Here is a 16,370-nt window from a genome sequence, read left to right as displayed (position 1 = left end):
TCCTAAAATTGAGGTTTAATAAACGTGTCCAATAATTCATACAAATAGACTTAGAGGGATATCACCTGCATGTATGCGTATATGTAGATCATACAAAAAATGAGGGTTTATATACATATACACCTGGACTAGGCCTATATGTGGGGGGTTAAATATCAAAATCCTCGTATAATCCATGAGGGGACGAAGTGTTTTATACTGACGTCAGCACTTTTTTTACTCAGAGTAGTGTCATTTTTCTTTCTCGTTTCACAGTGAAGCACCTGAACTGCTCATGAGTTTTTAACAACTGTTCTTAGGTGTTTTCAAGGTGCTGTCTCACTTGTAGCCTCGCTTGTAGGCTACACATGCCTGTAGCGAGAGAAGCGTGTTGCCATGAGAACCGGGTTGAATGATGTGTGAGTGGGCTTTGGGGTACCCTCTATCTAACCGCAGTGCACTCATCCTGCTGAGGAGGAGTCGGCTGTAAAAAGACCTGGCAGAGGGGGAAGGTGTGAACGCTCCAGGCTGAGTCAGCCTCAATCACCTTGCTGCTGTTTCGCTTCGGTTTCCAGACTGTCTGCGTCTGTCCCAACACACACCGAACCTCACAAGAAACCCTCGGAGTGTGATCACACATAATATGTCTTCATTTATTGTTTTTTTTTAAATTTGTATTTGATTCATTTTGGTTCACACTGTCAAATTACAAAGATCCAGGGCTTGTTAACGAGAGCCACATAGACTCATGTGGATGATGATGTATAGCCAAAATCTTTTTGGGGACCCTCAGCAAACCAAATCCCCAAAATTTGGTATAGCACCCCGAAAATTGCAATAAATGTAATTTAGCAGGAATGCCAAACAGATAAACAGCAGCCAGTAGATCCAATTAATGATATCCTCTCTCACTGTGTACTCATCTTACTGTCACTGAGCACTGCAGGACAGCAGTAAGAAACAAAAATAATCAAGTGCTGCCGTTGGCTGAAAAAAGTATTTGAACTTCAGTATTTTGTTCATGCTCAAAACAGCAATTAAAATCCCTTTATGAAGCTGTTCATTATATATAAATCCATTTTTATGGTAACGTTTTGTTAACAAGAGTAATTTCATATACTTTCCAAAAGGTGTATTTCATTTATAGGAAAAATAAAAAATAATTATTGGCAAAATAAAATCACTGGTGAATTGGTACAATTCTGTTTAATGAATTCCAATAAATTGCTAGAAAATATTATAGGGAAAAATAGACAAACTATTCACTTTGTAATATTCCAATTTATCAATCTTAATGAATTGCAAGTGTAACCTACAAGTCTTTAACCTGATGCGCCAGATCATCTGAGAGATCGTCCTTGGAAACTGTTTGGAAAAGGGCAGGCACTTTCAAAAAAAAAAAAAAAAAAATGCATGGCAGGTGATTGGACGAACCATCTGTCTATCACCGTCTGTCATCGTCTTACCTTGCAAGGCAGCTGGATTCGCAAGATCACGCGAGAATCCTCACAGGATGCTGACACAAGCGCATAACTTGATGCCTGACAAGCTGCCTCACAAGGTAAACAAGTCTTTTAATCCAACCCTAACCCAAACCAGGTCAGCTGACTTTATGTGTGAAGTACAAGCAAACACACAATATATATATATATATGGACAATACACTTTTCCAATAATAAATTAATAATGAATGAATGTTTACATGGCTTTAGAATGATTCTTTTTTAAACCAAGTGACATAGTTCTTTGCAAGAAACGTCAGAGGAAATTATTAGAAGATTACTGACCGAGTAAAATAAAGTGTTTTAATTAACTGTTCAACTGAAATGCAAGGCATCTAGTATCATATGGTTTCATCATGAAATTATTTCAATTAAATCTCACCCTTGAAATCCTTCAGATGTGACAAAAGAAATCTATCATCTATGAGAAGGGAAAAAGGATTCAAGAGAGCAGTGCTGACATACCTTCGTGCAAATGGAAAGTTGAGGCAGGCACTGGTCGACACATTTCGGGGGCTGTCTAGAGGGCTGCTTGCAGCTGAAAGAGGAAACACAAAGTTATGACCGATATTATTCACAACTGTGATAATAAACTCATGAAAATAGAACGCAGATGACCACATGGATGCATTTACTAGTGGAAACGTTCTTTCAAGGGTGACATCATGTCTATGCAGGGACCCTCATTCACTGAAAAACCCCAGTGGCATTAACCAGCACCTTGAAAAACTCCAATATGTCATCTTGGTATTACTTTTCCAAACATTACGGCACCTATCTACAGATTAAGTGGGGAGGTTGGGGGGGGGGGGGCTCACCAGAGTCTGGAGGATTTGGGGACACTAGAGACTGTGGTTCGTTTACACGCAAGTGTTTGAGTGCCAATTAGGACACAAGAGAGCGACCCAATTAGAGCCTGATTGCACTCTGTGATTAGATAATCCTCCGAATGATTGAGTTCAAAAAGGAGCACATCCACATACTGCTGGCATGAGGAGCTCTTGAGTGAAACTCTTTTTTTATAGAGTGCAGCTGCTTGGTGGTATTAAGGGATTGTACAGTACTATTCGGAAAGCAAAAGGAGTACGCAGACCATTTTCAATTTCAGGTCCCCAAAATTATCAAAACACTTGAAGTTAATGATTGGTCGAGATGTTCTGTAGATGATGCTGAGCCATGATGGGAAAAATATTACACACTGCATGTTTAATATTGTGATCGTGAAAATTATTACTAAATATTAATTTGTCCTTTGTATGTCATCCCACAACAAGGCTAGGTTATGGCTGGACTGTGTATGGGTGTACAAAACTGTGGCCAATGTGTTATAGGGACAGTCAGTGGTAGTGTCTATAATGTGAATTCCTGGACATTAAATATTCATCTGGAGGCTGTGGTGGAAGTTGTAAATGAAAGTTTTGACAGTGCAAACTCAGGAGGCTGATCTCCGCCCAGTTACTGCAGTTACAGCGAGCCGCCTACATTAAACTGATGTAACAGCTACATGAGTCTCATGTTTTATCTGCAAGACTCATATTGTAATGCTTTTAATGTATTATCTATCGTCTGTGATGTGAAAACGTCAAAAGAATTAAAAAGTTTGCGTCCTGGTGTTAGTCTAGTTATAAATCCAAACGCACCATGGTGCAGCCGGCTGCTGACAGCGCTGTCAGTCAAAGAGTCGATCATACTGGACGGTAGAAGAGGAAACGGATAAGATGCTGATACGGCTCTGTTTACAGGAGTTTATCCAACTTCTCTGCATTTAACACCACAGCTGAGAGCGTCAGAGCTCAAAGCAGAACTCCGCATTGCTCTGTCTTCTGCTTCCATCACAGTTATGCGTTTAGGTCACTTCGAGATAAGACTGTAAAAGTTCGCAGCCTGTCATGTTGTCATGCATATCCAGGGGGACAATGTCAGTAAATTAGAGTAAAATACAGACTTTGCTCATCCCATGTGAATGCGTTGCACAAAACACAGATGGGGGGGGGGGGGGGGGGGGGGGTCCTCCGGTAATACTTTAAATAGAGCTATGAGTGGAAGCCTTGTAAACGTAACAGAAACTGTTCACACCAATTCATTTTGAAAGAGTAACGACCTATGGGGAAACTCCAACCCTCAGCCGGGCCACCAATGGTGTAACCTCATTACTCATTCACAGACAACCGCTTGTGTAGGACTGGACCCACTGTTGCCATCCAGCCAAAAATGTAGGATTCTTTGGGTACTGGAAGCTGTTTGGTGGAATATTTCGTCTTAATTTCATATTTAGACTTCATATCGCTAACGCCTACCAGAAGTCCACGGTTCGATTCCGGCTGTGCATATTTGTTGCATGTCATACCCAAATGAATGCAAGTCAAATAAAGTCGAACAAATAGTTAATAGAGAATAGAGCTGCAACAATTAGTTGATTAATTGATTAGTTGTCAACTATTAAATTAATCAGCAACTATTTTGGTAATCAATTAATCATTTTGACTTATTCTTTAAGAAAAAAAATGTGCAAATTGTCTGATTCCAGCTTTCCAAATCTGAACATTTTCTGGTTTCTTTAGTCCTCTTTGGGTTGTGGACTGTGATCGGAACAAAACAAGACGTGTCATGTCATCTTGGGCTTTGGGAAACAGTAATCAACATTTGTCACCATTTTGTAGCATTATATAGACCAAACAACGAATCAAGAAAATAATCGACAGATCAATCAATGAAAATAATCATTAGTTGCAGCCCTAATAGAGACTGTGTGATAGCTGGTGCCAGTGTCTGACAGACATTAATATGAGGAGCCAATGCTCGCTACATAGAAAACACTGCTGTGTTTATTCGCAACTGCATTAGACGTCTGGAGTCTCATTGAATTCAATGTAAAAACCTGTGTTTTTGAGGCAGTGCTCCTGTTGAGACCTGTTGGCATTAAAAGTTACCAAACATTACGATGACTCATAGATCTTACCAGTGTGGAGAGAGAGGGGGGAGAGCGGCCGGGACAGTGTGGGTGACGGCGTCCCGACACCGAGGCTCTTCCTGTTGCTGCTGCGACAGCTGGAGCACAAACAGGACAGGAGAGAGATCAACAGAGGACAGAATCATTTCTTCAAGTGATCTACTTTAGCTGTAATTATTAAGATGGAAACAGTCTCTGATTGGTAACTTGGATAAACTATGTTTTGTTTTTTATTATTTAGTGGGAACACATGGATAACTCTGGTGTTTCTTTTTGTCACTAAACAGTTCATCTGACCCATAAGCCAATCTCAAAAAAAACAACCAAGTGTATTCCTTCAAGCTTAAGTGTAATCATTTTGGCCTTTGCTTAGCCACCCAAAATTACTACTGTCATGCAGTGCTTCAGGCTGTGTTTACGTGTAGGTGTGTGTGTGTGTGTGTGTCTTTGTGTGTGTATTAAGCTGCGGCATAAAAACACAAAACACAGTGAGGTTTTATGACAGTGTAACACCAGGCAGATTAAGGAGAGATTTGACCTCTAAAGTAGCAGACTGTGATCCACTAAGCTCTGACTGTTGTGGTACACTGAACAAGTCAAGAGTGACACCAAAACATGTCTGTGTTTGGGCTCGGTGTAAGCTGGGAGTGGTGGAAATAGGCAGAGATTGTCTAGTTTCATGTGTTAACACTGTTTGCAACTACAATTTATACACATCACACAGCTTTTATTACAGGAAATTTACATTTTTTACATTTTAAAAATGTCAGTAAATGCGTTATGTAATTGCACATGTGGAAAAGGGGAAATAGCAATAGCAGCCACAACAGTGACCACTGATTACAAAATAATGTAACAAAGCACTATTTAGGATTTCATTGTGTTTTGACTGAAGTTAAAATTTAGTCCTCTGAGCTATTTTCCATGTCTGTTTTAGTTTTTATTTTTCTGGTATTACTAAAGTTGTTGTTTTTTTTTAAAATGTTTGTGTAGTTGTACTTCTTCCTTCGCTCATTTGAAGGCAGGTCTTTCACCAAACATGGTAGACATCCCTGACTAAACAAAAGGCGATAGCCTAATAAAGCAAGTAAGAAAAATTAACATATTTGTTCAATGTAATTTGTATTTAATTACTTGTTCAGCAGGATCTTTCTCCTTCACTGTTTCTGCACAAATGTAGTGTAGAAACAGGTGTTCAAAAGAGTGAGAACCAGTTCACCTTCAGTTGGAGGTAAACTGGTAAACTGCAGATTTTTCTGGTTTAAACACAACATGTAAACAAGAGTAAACTCTGTGATTCTTCAGTGTGAAAAGGTTTGGCAATGCTAGAATAGCTCACTGGCAAACTATATTGTCTTTTTTTAAGTTATATGGATGTCAATGCCTCCTTTTTTGTTTAGTTTCTTACTCATTTGTGATGTTGAAATGTTTTTCAGTCAGATGATGACAGGATAGTCTTTCAGTTTCCTTATTTGTACATGTTGTCCTTTTCAATCAGCACCACAATCTGTCGCCATAACCACAGTCGGAAGTCAAACATGTAAAATTAAAAATGCTTCACTAACCTAGATTATATCTAGTTTTCCTGTAATACTGCTTTAGCGTCATATTCAGACCTAAATAAATCCCATGTAGTCCAGTTAGGGGCGACCATTGAGATAAATGTAATGTGTTATTTCTTATTTCTTACATTGCCTATTTGAAATTAAGTAACAAGGAAGAAGCTGAAGTTATTACATACACATTTTGAGCACAAGAGAGCAATGCATTTGAGTGACGATTATGTCAACTGTAAGCACGGTGAAGTTGTCGGAAAATCCTTTTAACACTTACAGTTTGCCAAAGAATACATACTTTATGATCTAGTACAGATCAGGCCTATGATACTTAGTAAGAAGAACTGAGATGTATTTGTTTCTGCCCACTGAGATTTAACTCGACCGATGAGATTATTTCCGCCTTCAGAGCGGCTCTGTCTTGAGAAATGTTTATGTAACTACAACTCTAATCTGCATCTGCAAATGCATGACACAACACCACGGCCATGTCAGAAGGAAAACGAAGGAAGACTGATGAGAGCCAAAATACAAAGAGGAAACCTCCTGTCAACAGTCTCAAGGCTGAGGGGAGTGTGTGCCCCGATAGCAACAGCAGGCCCAGCTTGAGCCACAGATGTCCAAGAGTGTGTGTGTGTGTGTGTGTGTGTGTGTGTGTGTGTGTGTGTGTGTGTGGTCTGACTTAGCCTACTTTCGGGGACACATTTCAGACCAGTTAAGACCAGTTAATTGGTGACGGCTTAGGGACAAAAGCCATGTTTCCAACTGGTTAAGAGCTGATTTTTGGGTCAGTGGTTAAGGTTAGAGTTAGCGTTAGGCAAGAAATGGTTCTGTTCAGGGTTAGGTTAAGTCTCCAGGAAATAGATGTAAGTCTATGGATGTCCCCAATAGTGACCATAATCTGATATGTGTGTGGGTGAAATGATCAATCAATTATTGAGAGTAACAGATAATTATTAGCCAGCTATTATGGAAACCTATTAATCAATTATGTAGTTTTTTTAAACAAAAACATCAAACATTCTCTGGTTCCAACTTGTAAAACATGAGAGAGGATTCTCCACTTTTCTATGATTAACGATCTACGATTGTTGTAAATTGAATACTGTCGGGTTTTGGACTGTTGGTTGTACAAAAAAAGGAATATGAGGATGTTACTTTTGACATTTTCTACCATTTTCTAATATTTCTAGACTGACCAACAGAGCTGCAATGATTAGTCGACTTTGTTTTCAACTATTAAATAAATCGCCAACACTATTTTGATAATTGATTAATTGTTTTGAGTCATTTTTTTAAAGAAAAAAGTCTAAATTCTCTGATTCCAGCTTCTTAAATGTGAATATTTTCTGGTTTATTAAGTCCTCTATGACAGTAAACTGAAAATATTTGGGTTGGGAACAACATTTTTCACCATTTCCACACATTTTATGTATGAAACTAATCAATTAATCTAGTAAATAACCGGCAGATTAATCGATAATGAAAACAATCGTTAGTTTGCAGCTCTATAAACCAATAAATTGATTAACAGCAAAAAAAAAAATAAAGAACATACACAATGAATTATTCAGTGTCAGTTAACAGCTGCAGGTTGAATCTCCAGTAATCAAACAGCAAACATGACAAACAATAAACTGTGCCCTGAAGCCAGTGATTATCATCACACCAACAGCCACCACTATAAACTGCAAATATAGGCAATGCTGGTGTGATATTATGCAAACACCCATCCAGTTTTATGTCTCCGCTGCAAACTGCACCTACAGTTCAGCTTTGTCCTATAAAACCTTATTGATCTGCTATGGTGTTAACATCCCAACTCAACATAGAAAAGTGCATTAATGTGACTTGTGTCTGATATTTGAGGCGTTCGCTTTTTAGGAATACTCATTATAGAGCAAACTTTCTTTCTTTATGTCTTTCAGTTAGCTATGTTACACTCAAGACAAAAAGCTGTCTATCAAACTCATGTTCATTGAAACAAACGCTAATTAGCGTTACAGCAAACGGCTGTCTGACAGGAGCACAGAGGAGCTAGTTAGTTTATATTGGGAATATTTTAACAAAACGTCCACGGAAAGGATAAACATTAAATGAGACTTAATGTGAAGAGCAGCTGCGACCTGTAACAATGATTTAAAGCAGCATTTTAACATAACAAAAGCCCGAAATAAACCGTTAAACTAGCTTGAGCGTTATAACCTCCGTGTCACAACTCTTGATAACTACCTTTTTGAGCGTTTCAGTAACGCTCCCGGAACAAAATGGGACTTGTTCTGGCTCGGTACCGCAGACCAGTGACTCGGATCCGACATGCTGGAAGATTTTCTTACATAACCCCCGTTTTTGAAGTTATCTGTGGTCTTCAGAAACCCGTTCCTACTCCTGCTGCTGTTGCTGCTGCTGCTCTGCCCACCATCGTCTTCCCTCCTCGGCGGTTCCTTTTGTATTCACCGCCTCGTGTAGTCTCCAGACGGCTCTGAAGCTACCGTTTCATCCTGCGGTCCGCTCTCTGACTGCTCTGCTGCCACCGAAACAGACACATCACCTCCATGACTGGTTTGTTTGGTGTGTAATACTGTTCACCCGGCAGCGGGTCACTTTGAGCCAAACAGAGACGCTGCTGGCTGCGTGGAGTCTGATGGTGCGTTCAATGACTGCTCGTTACTTCCGGTTTCTCATTGCTGCAAAAAGAATCGCCTCAAGTTTACAAGATGGGTTCACAGTTTTTTCAAGTCTGTCTTAAAACAAAAGTGAGGCGAAACAAAATCCACAGTCCTCCTTCTGTGCAAAAAATTATTTAAAAGTTTATCTGAAGCGAATATGAAGCTTCAGTCAACAGGGAAACACTGTCCAAGGAAACACAAAGAGGGAATTTGATGCTAAAAAGACTGTAAATGTGGCAGATATCCACTTGATATGACTAACTCAGACTGCTGAAGCCTCATATAAGCTTCAGATAAACATTTAAATGCGTTTTTGCACAAAATGACTGTATGGACACACTGTGGATTTTGGCCAACATCACTTATATTGAAAGCTCATTCCAGGGCTAATATGAACAGGAGGAACAATCACAGCGAGGAAAACCTCTTTCAGTGTTCACATGGACACCTGACCTGTTTTAAGACAGACTTGGAAACTTGTGAGCCTATTCTTCAAGGCTGAAACTAATGATCATTTTCATAATTAATCAATTTGTCGATTATGTTTTGATTAATTGAGTCGTCGAGTGAACAATGCCCATCACAGTTTCTCTGAAATCCAAGGTGAAATCTTCAAAATGCTTGTTTTCCCTGAACAAAAGTCCAAAACCCAAAGATATTCAATTTGAAATTATATGAGAGAGATAAAAAGTCTCACATTAGAAAATCTGGGACCAGTGACCAATGGCATAAATGTTTAATCAATAATCAATTATCATAGATTAAGTATATCTATATTATTATATTCTATTTTACAGTATATTTGTGAGGTACCATGCTCATTGATGAACAGAAAAAACACTGAAACGAAGCAAGCCTAGCAGACTATTTTTCATCTGTTGTTTTCAGCCAGATGTTAAAAAAGGAACCCACATCATTTCCTGTCCATTGATTAATCTGCTCATCAATCAATCAAAAAAAAAAAACTGTTTTAAACGCTACTTAATTTATTATTTCCTGTATGTCTAAGATTGGTATTAATTCTCTATCGATATTAATACTGATGCTCTCTGACTATCGATAGCACTGCTTATTGATCTCAGTATTTATACTATCCCTCACTGTTTTGAAGCAACAGTGGGAAAGTGTTCAGATTGCATAACAGTAGCTGGAGACGGTAAAAGACTTTGTTACAGCTCTCATAGTACACGAAAGGAGCAGTCCAAACACACTGAAGCTACAAAAGATTGTAGGAGTGAAACTCTCTACTCTCAACTCTAAACCACACTGACTCCCACGTTACAGAGGTGCTACAGAACTACTCAAAGCTGAACATAGTCAGCCTCTTAATGTTTCACTCTCGTTTGCATCTTGACTGTTTAGTTTAACTTTAGAGGACACAGCTGAGTTGAAGACATGGTCATGGTTTGGTCCTGTTCCTGAACAGGACCAACGTATGGGTCAATAGTTATATCTATTAGTGCGGGCACAGTGAAAAGGCAAAGATAAAAGAGTTCATGTCTGAAAATGTAGTTTTAAAAACGTATTACATGATGAGAGCAAGCTTAACTTACAATGTTAAGATAGAACATTTGTGTAGTATAGCCTCTAAATCAATGGTTTGTTGTACTGTGAACCTGCAGTATATATGGTCACTGTGTAATAAGTTTCAGTACCACTGCTAATGGAAACACTGACTTGAAGTTTATCTCTTTGTTTGATCTTTCATGTGCTTTCACACTATGGCAGCAGTCTTTCCCACAGAGCGTGAAAGCAGCTTAAGATGTTGTTGGGTTATACCATAAGGAGTCTGACAGAGGGAGGATCTCTGCCCAAACTTGTAAACAGTGGTACATTCCACTGTTTATATGCAGCCTGTTCAGTATGTATGTATGTGTGTATTTTAGTTTCATATTATATAACTGCGGAACAAAAAATACATGTGGTGTATACACTAAACGGAATGATACATTTGTAATAATTACCATAAATACAAAATCAAAACTATATAATTTGTTAAAAGTTTAAGTCACCCTCAGTTCGAGGATAAAAATGTAATCATTAGAGCTGTAATGATAAGTTGATTAATCGATTAGTTGATCGACAGAAAACTAAGCAGCAACTATTTTGATAATCGTTTAATCATTTCAGTCTTTTTTTATATTAAAAATGTGCTGGTTTTAGCTTCTCTAATGTGAAGATTTAATGCTTTTCTTTGTCATACATAATATTACATTATTATAATTGTAATTTTTCATTATTTTCAGACATTTTATACACCAAACAATTAATCGATTGATCAAGAAAAAATCGGGAGATGAATCGATAATGAGAATAATCGTTAGTTGCAGCCCTAGTAATCATAAACACACTTTTTTAAGTGGATGTAACGTTTATTTGATGCTATTAGGAATAGTTTCACTTCCGTCCATTTTGTGAAATGATCCCTGTCAAAACTTTCTCTTCTTTTTTGTGGATAAGATTAAATACATTGTCGTCTCACACACTGATCCCATCTTCTGCCCTTCTCATCCAACACTCCTGGAAATCTTTTTCCAACTTCTTTTCAAGATCACACAGATTTATTGAGTACTATGAATCCATTTTCTATACCCCTGGGCATAATAATCTATGGGTCTGTTAGTCCTTGTGTGGTCTCTGCCATCTATACCTCCCTGCAAACTGGTCATATTTTACTTTAAACAAACTGCAGTCCAGTCTCAGCTCATAAAACTATCCGTCAACCTCTCTTCCCCCACACAGACTTGCTTGTGTCTCAGTGTGGCCCAGAAGGTGAAAGAATGCATACAGTCCCTTAAGTCATTTTATCCTACTTGAAATATTGAAACTCCCAAATGTAATTAGTGTAAAATTATTATAAAAACCCACTGTCTCACCATCAAATTGAGAATTCAGCTAAATATTCTTGTGAGCCCACATGGTCAAGTTGCCTCATCGTGAGTTATTACAGGCCTAAATCACCAGTGAGGTCTTCTGTTTGTAGCTTATTATTAAAGTATTTTGTCTATAGTTTATATTTGTTTTTACAGCATTTCATTTTGTTCTATCACACTGCATACAATTTATAGTATTTTTTTGCAAATCTACCTCCCAGTCATTGCTATCAAGACACATATTGAGAGTATCAGAGGTTGATGTAAAGAAGCAGCTTACTTGCATACAAATAAAGAATCTGATGCAAGAGAATGAATACGTTTCTGGATGGTGAAAACGACACATGGTGGGGGGGGGGGGCTCCAATGCAAAATGCTGTGAAGAATGATGCCAACAAATGTGCAATCTGACATACTGTGGCATCAGTTTATGGCTGCGTGAAAACTGCGTCGTGTTGAGGAATTCATGTTTATCCCTGATAAAAAAAATTTGCTCATTTTTTCAACAGAGCAAAATGGGATCCATTACTGTACAGTGTGTGGTGTGACAGCCTAGCACTGCTCACACATCCAGAAACATGCTGGATGCTGCCGCCTCTGTTTGCAGTGTTGCCTTCCTCCACAGCACCCAGCGCCGTTGCCAAGCAACCCACATAGACTTAGAGACAACTAATAAATGATAGGTCTTAACTTGTGAAACAGAAGCACCTTAAAATACAAAAAACAACTCAGACTTATTGCATATTTACAGTTTTTTTCATTTCATATTTCACACTGCATCATGTTGTTATACTGTGTATTCTGTAACTGGAAAGTCACTCTAGCCATTAGCTTTTAATTTTACTACTAATTGTTCAATCAGGGTTTATAAAAGTGGACAGCTTTCTCCAAATGGTTAAAACAAAAGAACTAATCTATGGTGTTCTAGCGATCTGGTATATGAAGTTACACCACCCTCGTTTATTGTACTCATCAATCTATGATCTAGTTTGTGAGCGTTTGTAGCTTGTTTTCCCTCAAATCCTGAAATGTTTCAGCCAAATAACCATATATAAAATAATAAAAAAATGTATTATTCTGAAGCAGGGTGATACCTGGTGTCCTAAATGCTATCACTACATTTTCTATGACAATGCAATTAGTGTAGCATCTCACTTGGTTATGGCAGTAGGAGTCAGTGAACACTTACTGACACAGAAATGTTCTTCCAAGACAAAGTTAAAGGATAAATCTTTAAAAAATTGGTCAAAAATATAGATTTTCTTTTTTTAAAGGTAAATAATATCCCGAAACATGTACATGCACTGTACTTTTTAGCCAATGAGACTCAAAAGGGAGTAAATAGTGTGTTTGTTGAGGACTGTTTTCAGCTGTGGATTAATACACATTTGGTGCTCTAATGAGTATTGACACTGTGAGACTGATGCCAAATAAACGACAGTGCTCATGTTCATCAGGGTCAGAGGTCAACAAGTGTGGCTCATGGATGTGTTTTTACTAGTTTATGGATGTCTGTGACACAAAGAAATAACCTGTATCAGGCTTTAGACATAAACAACAATTGTTAGTAGAATCAGTTCACTGTTGGTTCTTGTTTTTTGTTTCTTGATAATAAGAAACATATACATATATCACCAGACTAATCCTTCAACAAGCCTATTCTTTTAGCAAAGGCAGGGACTGCAATAATTTTTTGTGAACTGACTGGTTGATGAGACTTTTTTAAACGTATTTTACATGTTAAATCCATAGAAACAGTCTGATGTGGATCACAGTTCACTCTCGTGGCAGCGTGTGACCTCGCTATCTTACCTCCAGGGATGAAGGGTTTGTAAGGGGCTGCAGGGACTGCAGGGGCTGCATGGGCTCAGGAGGGTGGGACTCTGGCAAGTGGGTGATAAACTGTAAGGCAAGACATGGTCGCATGGATTAGTGCGCTGACTCAGCATCTTGCAATGCCGGCGTCTGTCATCAGTAAACAGCAGAACTTCTGTCGATGGGAAGAGGTGGTTGCCTGCCTCTCATTGGCTGACATCGCTAGATATCAGTGACAGACGCTCGCCGTCTGTCTGCAGAGCGATGCTACTGCAGGGTGGTGGGATGCAACACTGGGTGCATGTGATTATCTGACTTCTAAACTCTCTTGAGCTCTTACACCACAGGAAGTTGGCCTCTGGTGTCAACCCACTAGACAGGAAGTTTTCATCATGTTCATATGTTCACTGAGCATGTTTACTGTTAATAGGCTTGACATCAGATTTAAATCAACATCTATGCTCTTTAAATAATCCAGAGAACAAATACAGTGGTTCATTTTGCGTCCTACACACAAAATCCTCAAACTTTAAATGAATGCAATCCACCACTTCATATCTGAGTGCATGATTTTTTGCATAAAAATATGCATGCTCAGGCTTCCTAAGGTGTATATATCTCCCTGTTGCTGACCCAGCGCCGGAGCTGTTTTCTATTGATTTCCCTGCTCAGATGTAAGCTCTGCCTTATGGGCTCCACAGTGCTGCTATTGTCTCAGTGCTGCAGTGGCTTCTCAATGCTAAACACAGCACCGGCTACCAAAGCGCTAATGAACATGTTGTCATAGTAATACAGGGAGGATGGTAGGAAAAACAACTCCTCGCACAAAGACTCCTCATTCTGTAGTGTCGGCTCATAATTACACAACACATGCAACTCATTACGCCGTATTTCATCTTCACACATTTTCTCCTTCAGACCCCTAAACCATGAAGCCCTCAGCGGTGCTTGAGTGAGTAATCATTTTCATTTTGCATTTCAATTTTGTCAGCACTTCATGGACGCTGCTGTCCTGAGTGTAAACTGTGTAGAAAATCTCAGACTGACTCACTGGTGACATTCCCACTGAATTCCTGATTTGCTCAGATGTTCCTGTCAGGCTCTGAAATAACGTTGCAATGGCAGCAACAACAACCCGTCAGTAGTAAAATGACTGCAAATAATAATCAAGGCAAGTAAATTTATAATTATATTCTGAATTATGAGACTAATTCAAGATGTTTTGGTCATATTTATTGCAGATCACTGGTGGATTATTTAAGTATAATCTTGCAAAAGTTTCTAGAAAGCTGCATACCAGCGAATACTTGCACATGAAGCCAGACTGAATCTGAATCTGAATACAAACACTTCATGCCACACTTTTGCACAGTTTTTGCACCTCTAATGGTGAAACAGACAGCTCTGAAACCTTAATATCAAAGATCCAGTCCACCCAAAAGCGCATGCGGACTGATACATCCACCAGCATCCATCAGTAAGAGGCCCTGAGCCCCTCCCTGCTCACCAAGTGTGAAACCTCCTCTGTATCTGTGCGGGAGCACCAGCCTAAGATGAAAATGAAAGGAAGACAGCGCATGCTCGGCTGAGATGATCCACTGAGGAGGCAGATGGATGGATCAGAGAATGGGGCTGTGAGCAGGGAGCTCCTACGCCTTATGGATCAGCATCTACAGTAGTGGGCAGCAGGTACTCCCCCCCTCCCTTCCCACAAAAAAAACAAACAACCCAGCTACATTCACTGTGAAGGAAGAGTGGGCGGATATAAGACTGCAGCCATGTCCTTTGATGGAGATGGGAATCACAGGTTAGCAATTATATGTAAATAAATAAACCATCTCTTCTCCTAAAGACTGACTGTATCCGGGTGTTGCGAGGGAGAGCATGTGAGTCATGCAGGAATCATGGAGTGAGGGCTTCATGTGAGGTTAAAAAAAACAACAAAGCTATTGTAGAGCGAGGACAAAGGGAAAACACAAAACATCATGAAGGCAGAACCCACACTGAGGCGTGATCTTATTTGAAAATACATGATTGAAATGTTGGTTTGATTAAATATGCTGGACAATCTGGAAGAACTGAAGAAAGTGATCTTACGGATTCTTGAACTGGCAAAAACTTTAGTCAAAATAACTCAGACTCCTCATCTTCTGCAGTTTTAGTTGTTCAGTTTTACACGTTTAACCAGATTAACCAGCTCAGGCATGAATTGTTCAAACACAGTTACAGTTCAAGGTTGGAAAGCTGGATTTATCTACATTCAACTAGTTTAAAGATTAATAGGCAAGCAGGAAAACCGCCAATTTTGAGCCTGCGTGGGTTTTATTGATAATACTGAAAATACCTATATTTTGCAGCTGATGAGACACCTGTAACTCCACTACTCTTCAAAGTATTTTCACTTTGAGAGCAAACTGAAACTGTTTAACTAGATAATGAAGCCTCAAGCAAACATGGGGGATTATTTACATTTCCATCAGAGTCTCTGACCGTTTTTAATCTCACAGTTTTAGTGGTAGCAGATAGTTGTTAAAATAAGATCGATAAAACAGATAGTTTAGTTAAAACAGTATGTGCGTTGGTACAAACAAGACAGCATGAGCGCATGAATACTGTTACTCTTATTACAACTTTAAATGGCAACAGTTTCACATGGCAGAAAGCGGTTTCACACCTGCACTAGAGGATAAAAATAAAAAAGCAGAACTTACTCCAGAGTCAGAGACGGGATCTTCAGTTTATCTCGTCTGGACTTCATTCTCGCTGCACACCAAGCGGGGGCTTCACTTACCACAGCGCGGCACCGCTCGGTCTCACAACCGGCATCCAGCCACTCATCGCTGCGGCGGGTGACTATAAATAACCCGTTTAACTGAGTATCGTTTACCAGCGGCTTCAGCGGATTCCTGGGAGATTTTCCGTGGAAGTAGATACAATAAAACGCAGTTATAGCCGAAAACACGTGAGGTGCCCCCGGCAGTTTTGCGCGTTTTGTTTCCCGTCCGTCTCCAAGGCGCACCGGAGAG

General features: G+C 39.3%; 1 protein-coding gene across 2 annotated transcripts in view; it reads right to left on the bottom strand.

Moving 5' to 3' along the window:
* The window catches only part of mast3b (microtubule associated serine/threonine kinase 3b), a 39,590-nt gene extending 23,220 nt beyond the window's left edge, over window positions 1-16,370 (bottom strand). Inside the window, exons 1-4 of one of the 2 annotated variants that reach the window (XM_067596665.1) lie at window positions 16,056-16,370; window positions 13,342-13,431; window positions 4,441-4,529; window positions 1,947-2,019 (exon numbers count right to left, since the gene is read on the bottom strand). In XM_067596665.1, the coding sequence (XP_067452766.1) occupies window positions 1,947-2,019; window positions 4,441-4,529; window positions 13,342-13,431; window positions 16,056-16,102 (299 nt within the window). In that variant the 5' untranslated portion in view covers window positions 16,103-16,370. Of the gene's footprint in view, window positions 1-1,946; window positions 2,020-4,440; window positions 4,530-8,219; window positions 8,642-13,341; window positions 13,432-16,055 lie in introns of those variants that run through there. The other variant, XM_067596667.1, reaches the window with a different exon arrangement.

The sequence above is a fragment of the Thunnus thynnus genome, chromosome 8 (genome assembly GCF_963924715.1).
Source record: "Thunnus thynnus chromosome 8, fThuThy2.1, whole genome shotgun sequence".
In the NCBI taxonomy this organism is placed as follows: domain Eukaryota; kingdom Metazoa; phylum Chordata; class Actinopteri; order Scombriformes; family Scombridae; genus Thunnus; species Thunnus thynnus.
Note: the sequence above shows the minus strand (reverse complement) of the source record. Positions and strands in the feature narration are given on the sequence as shown.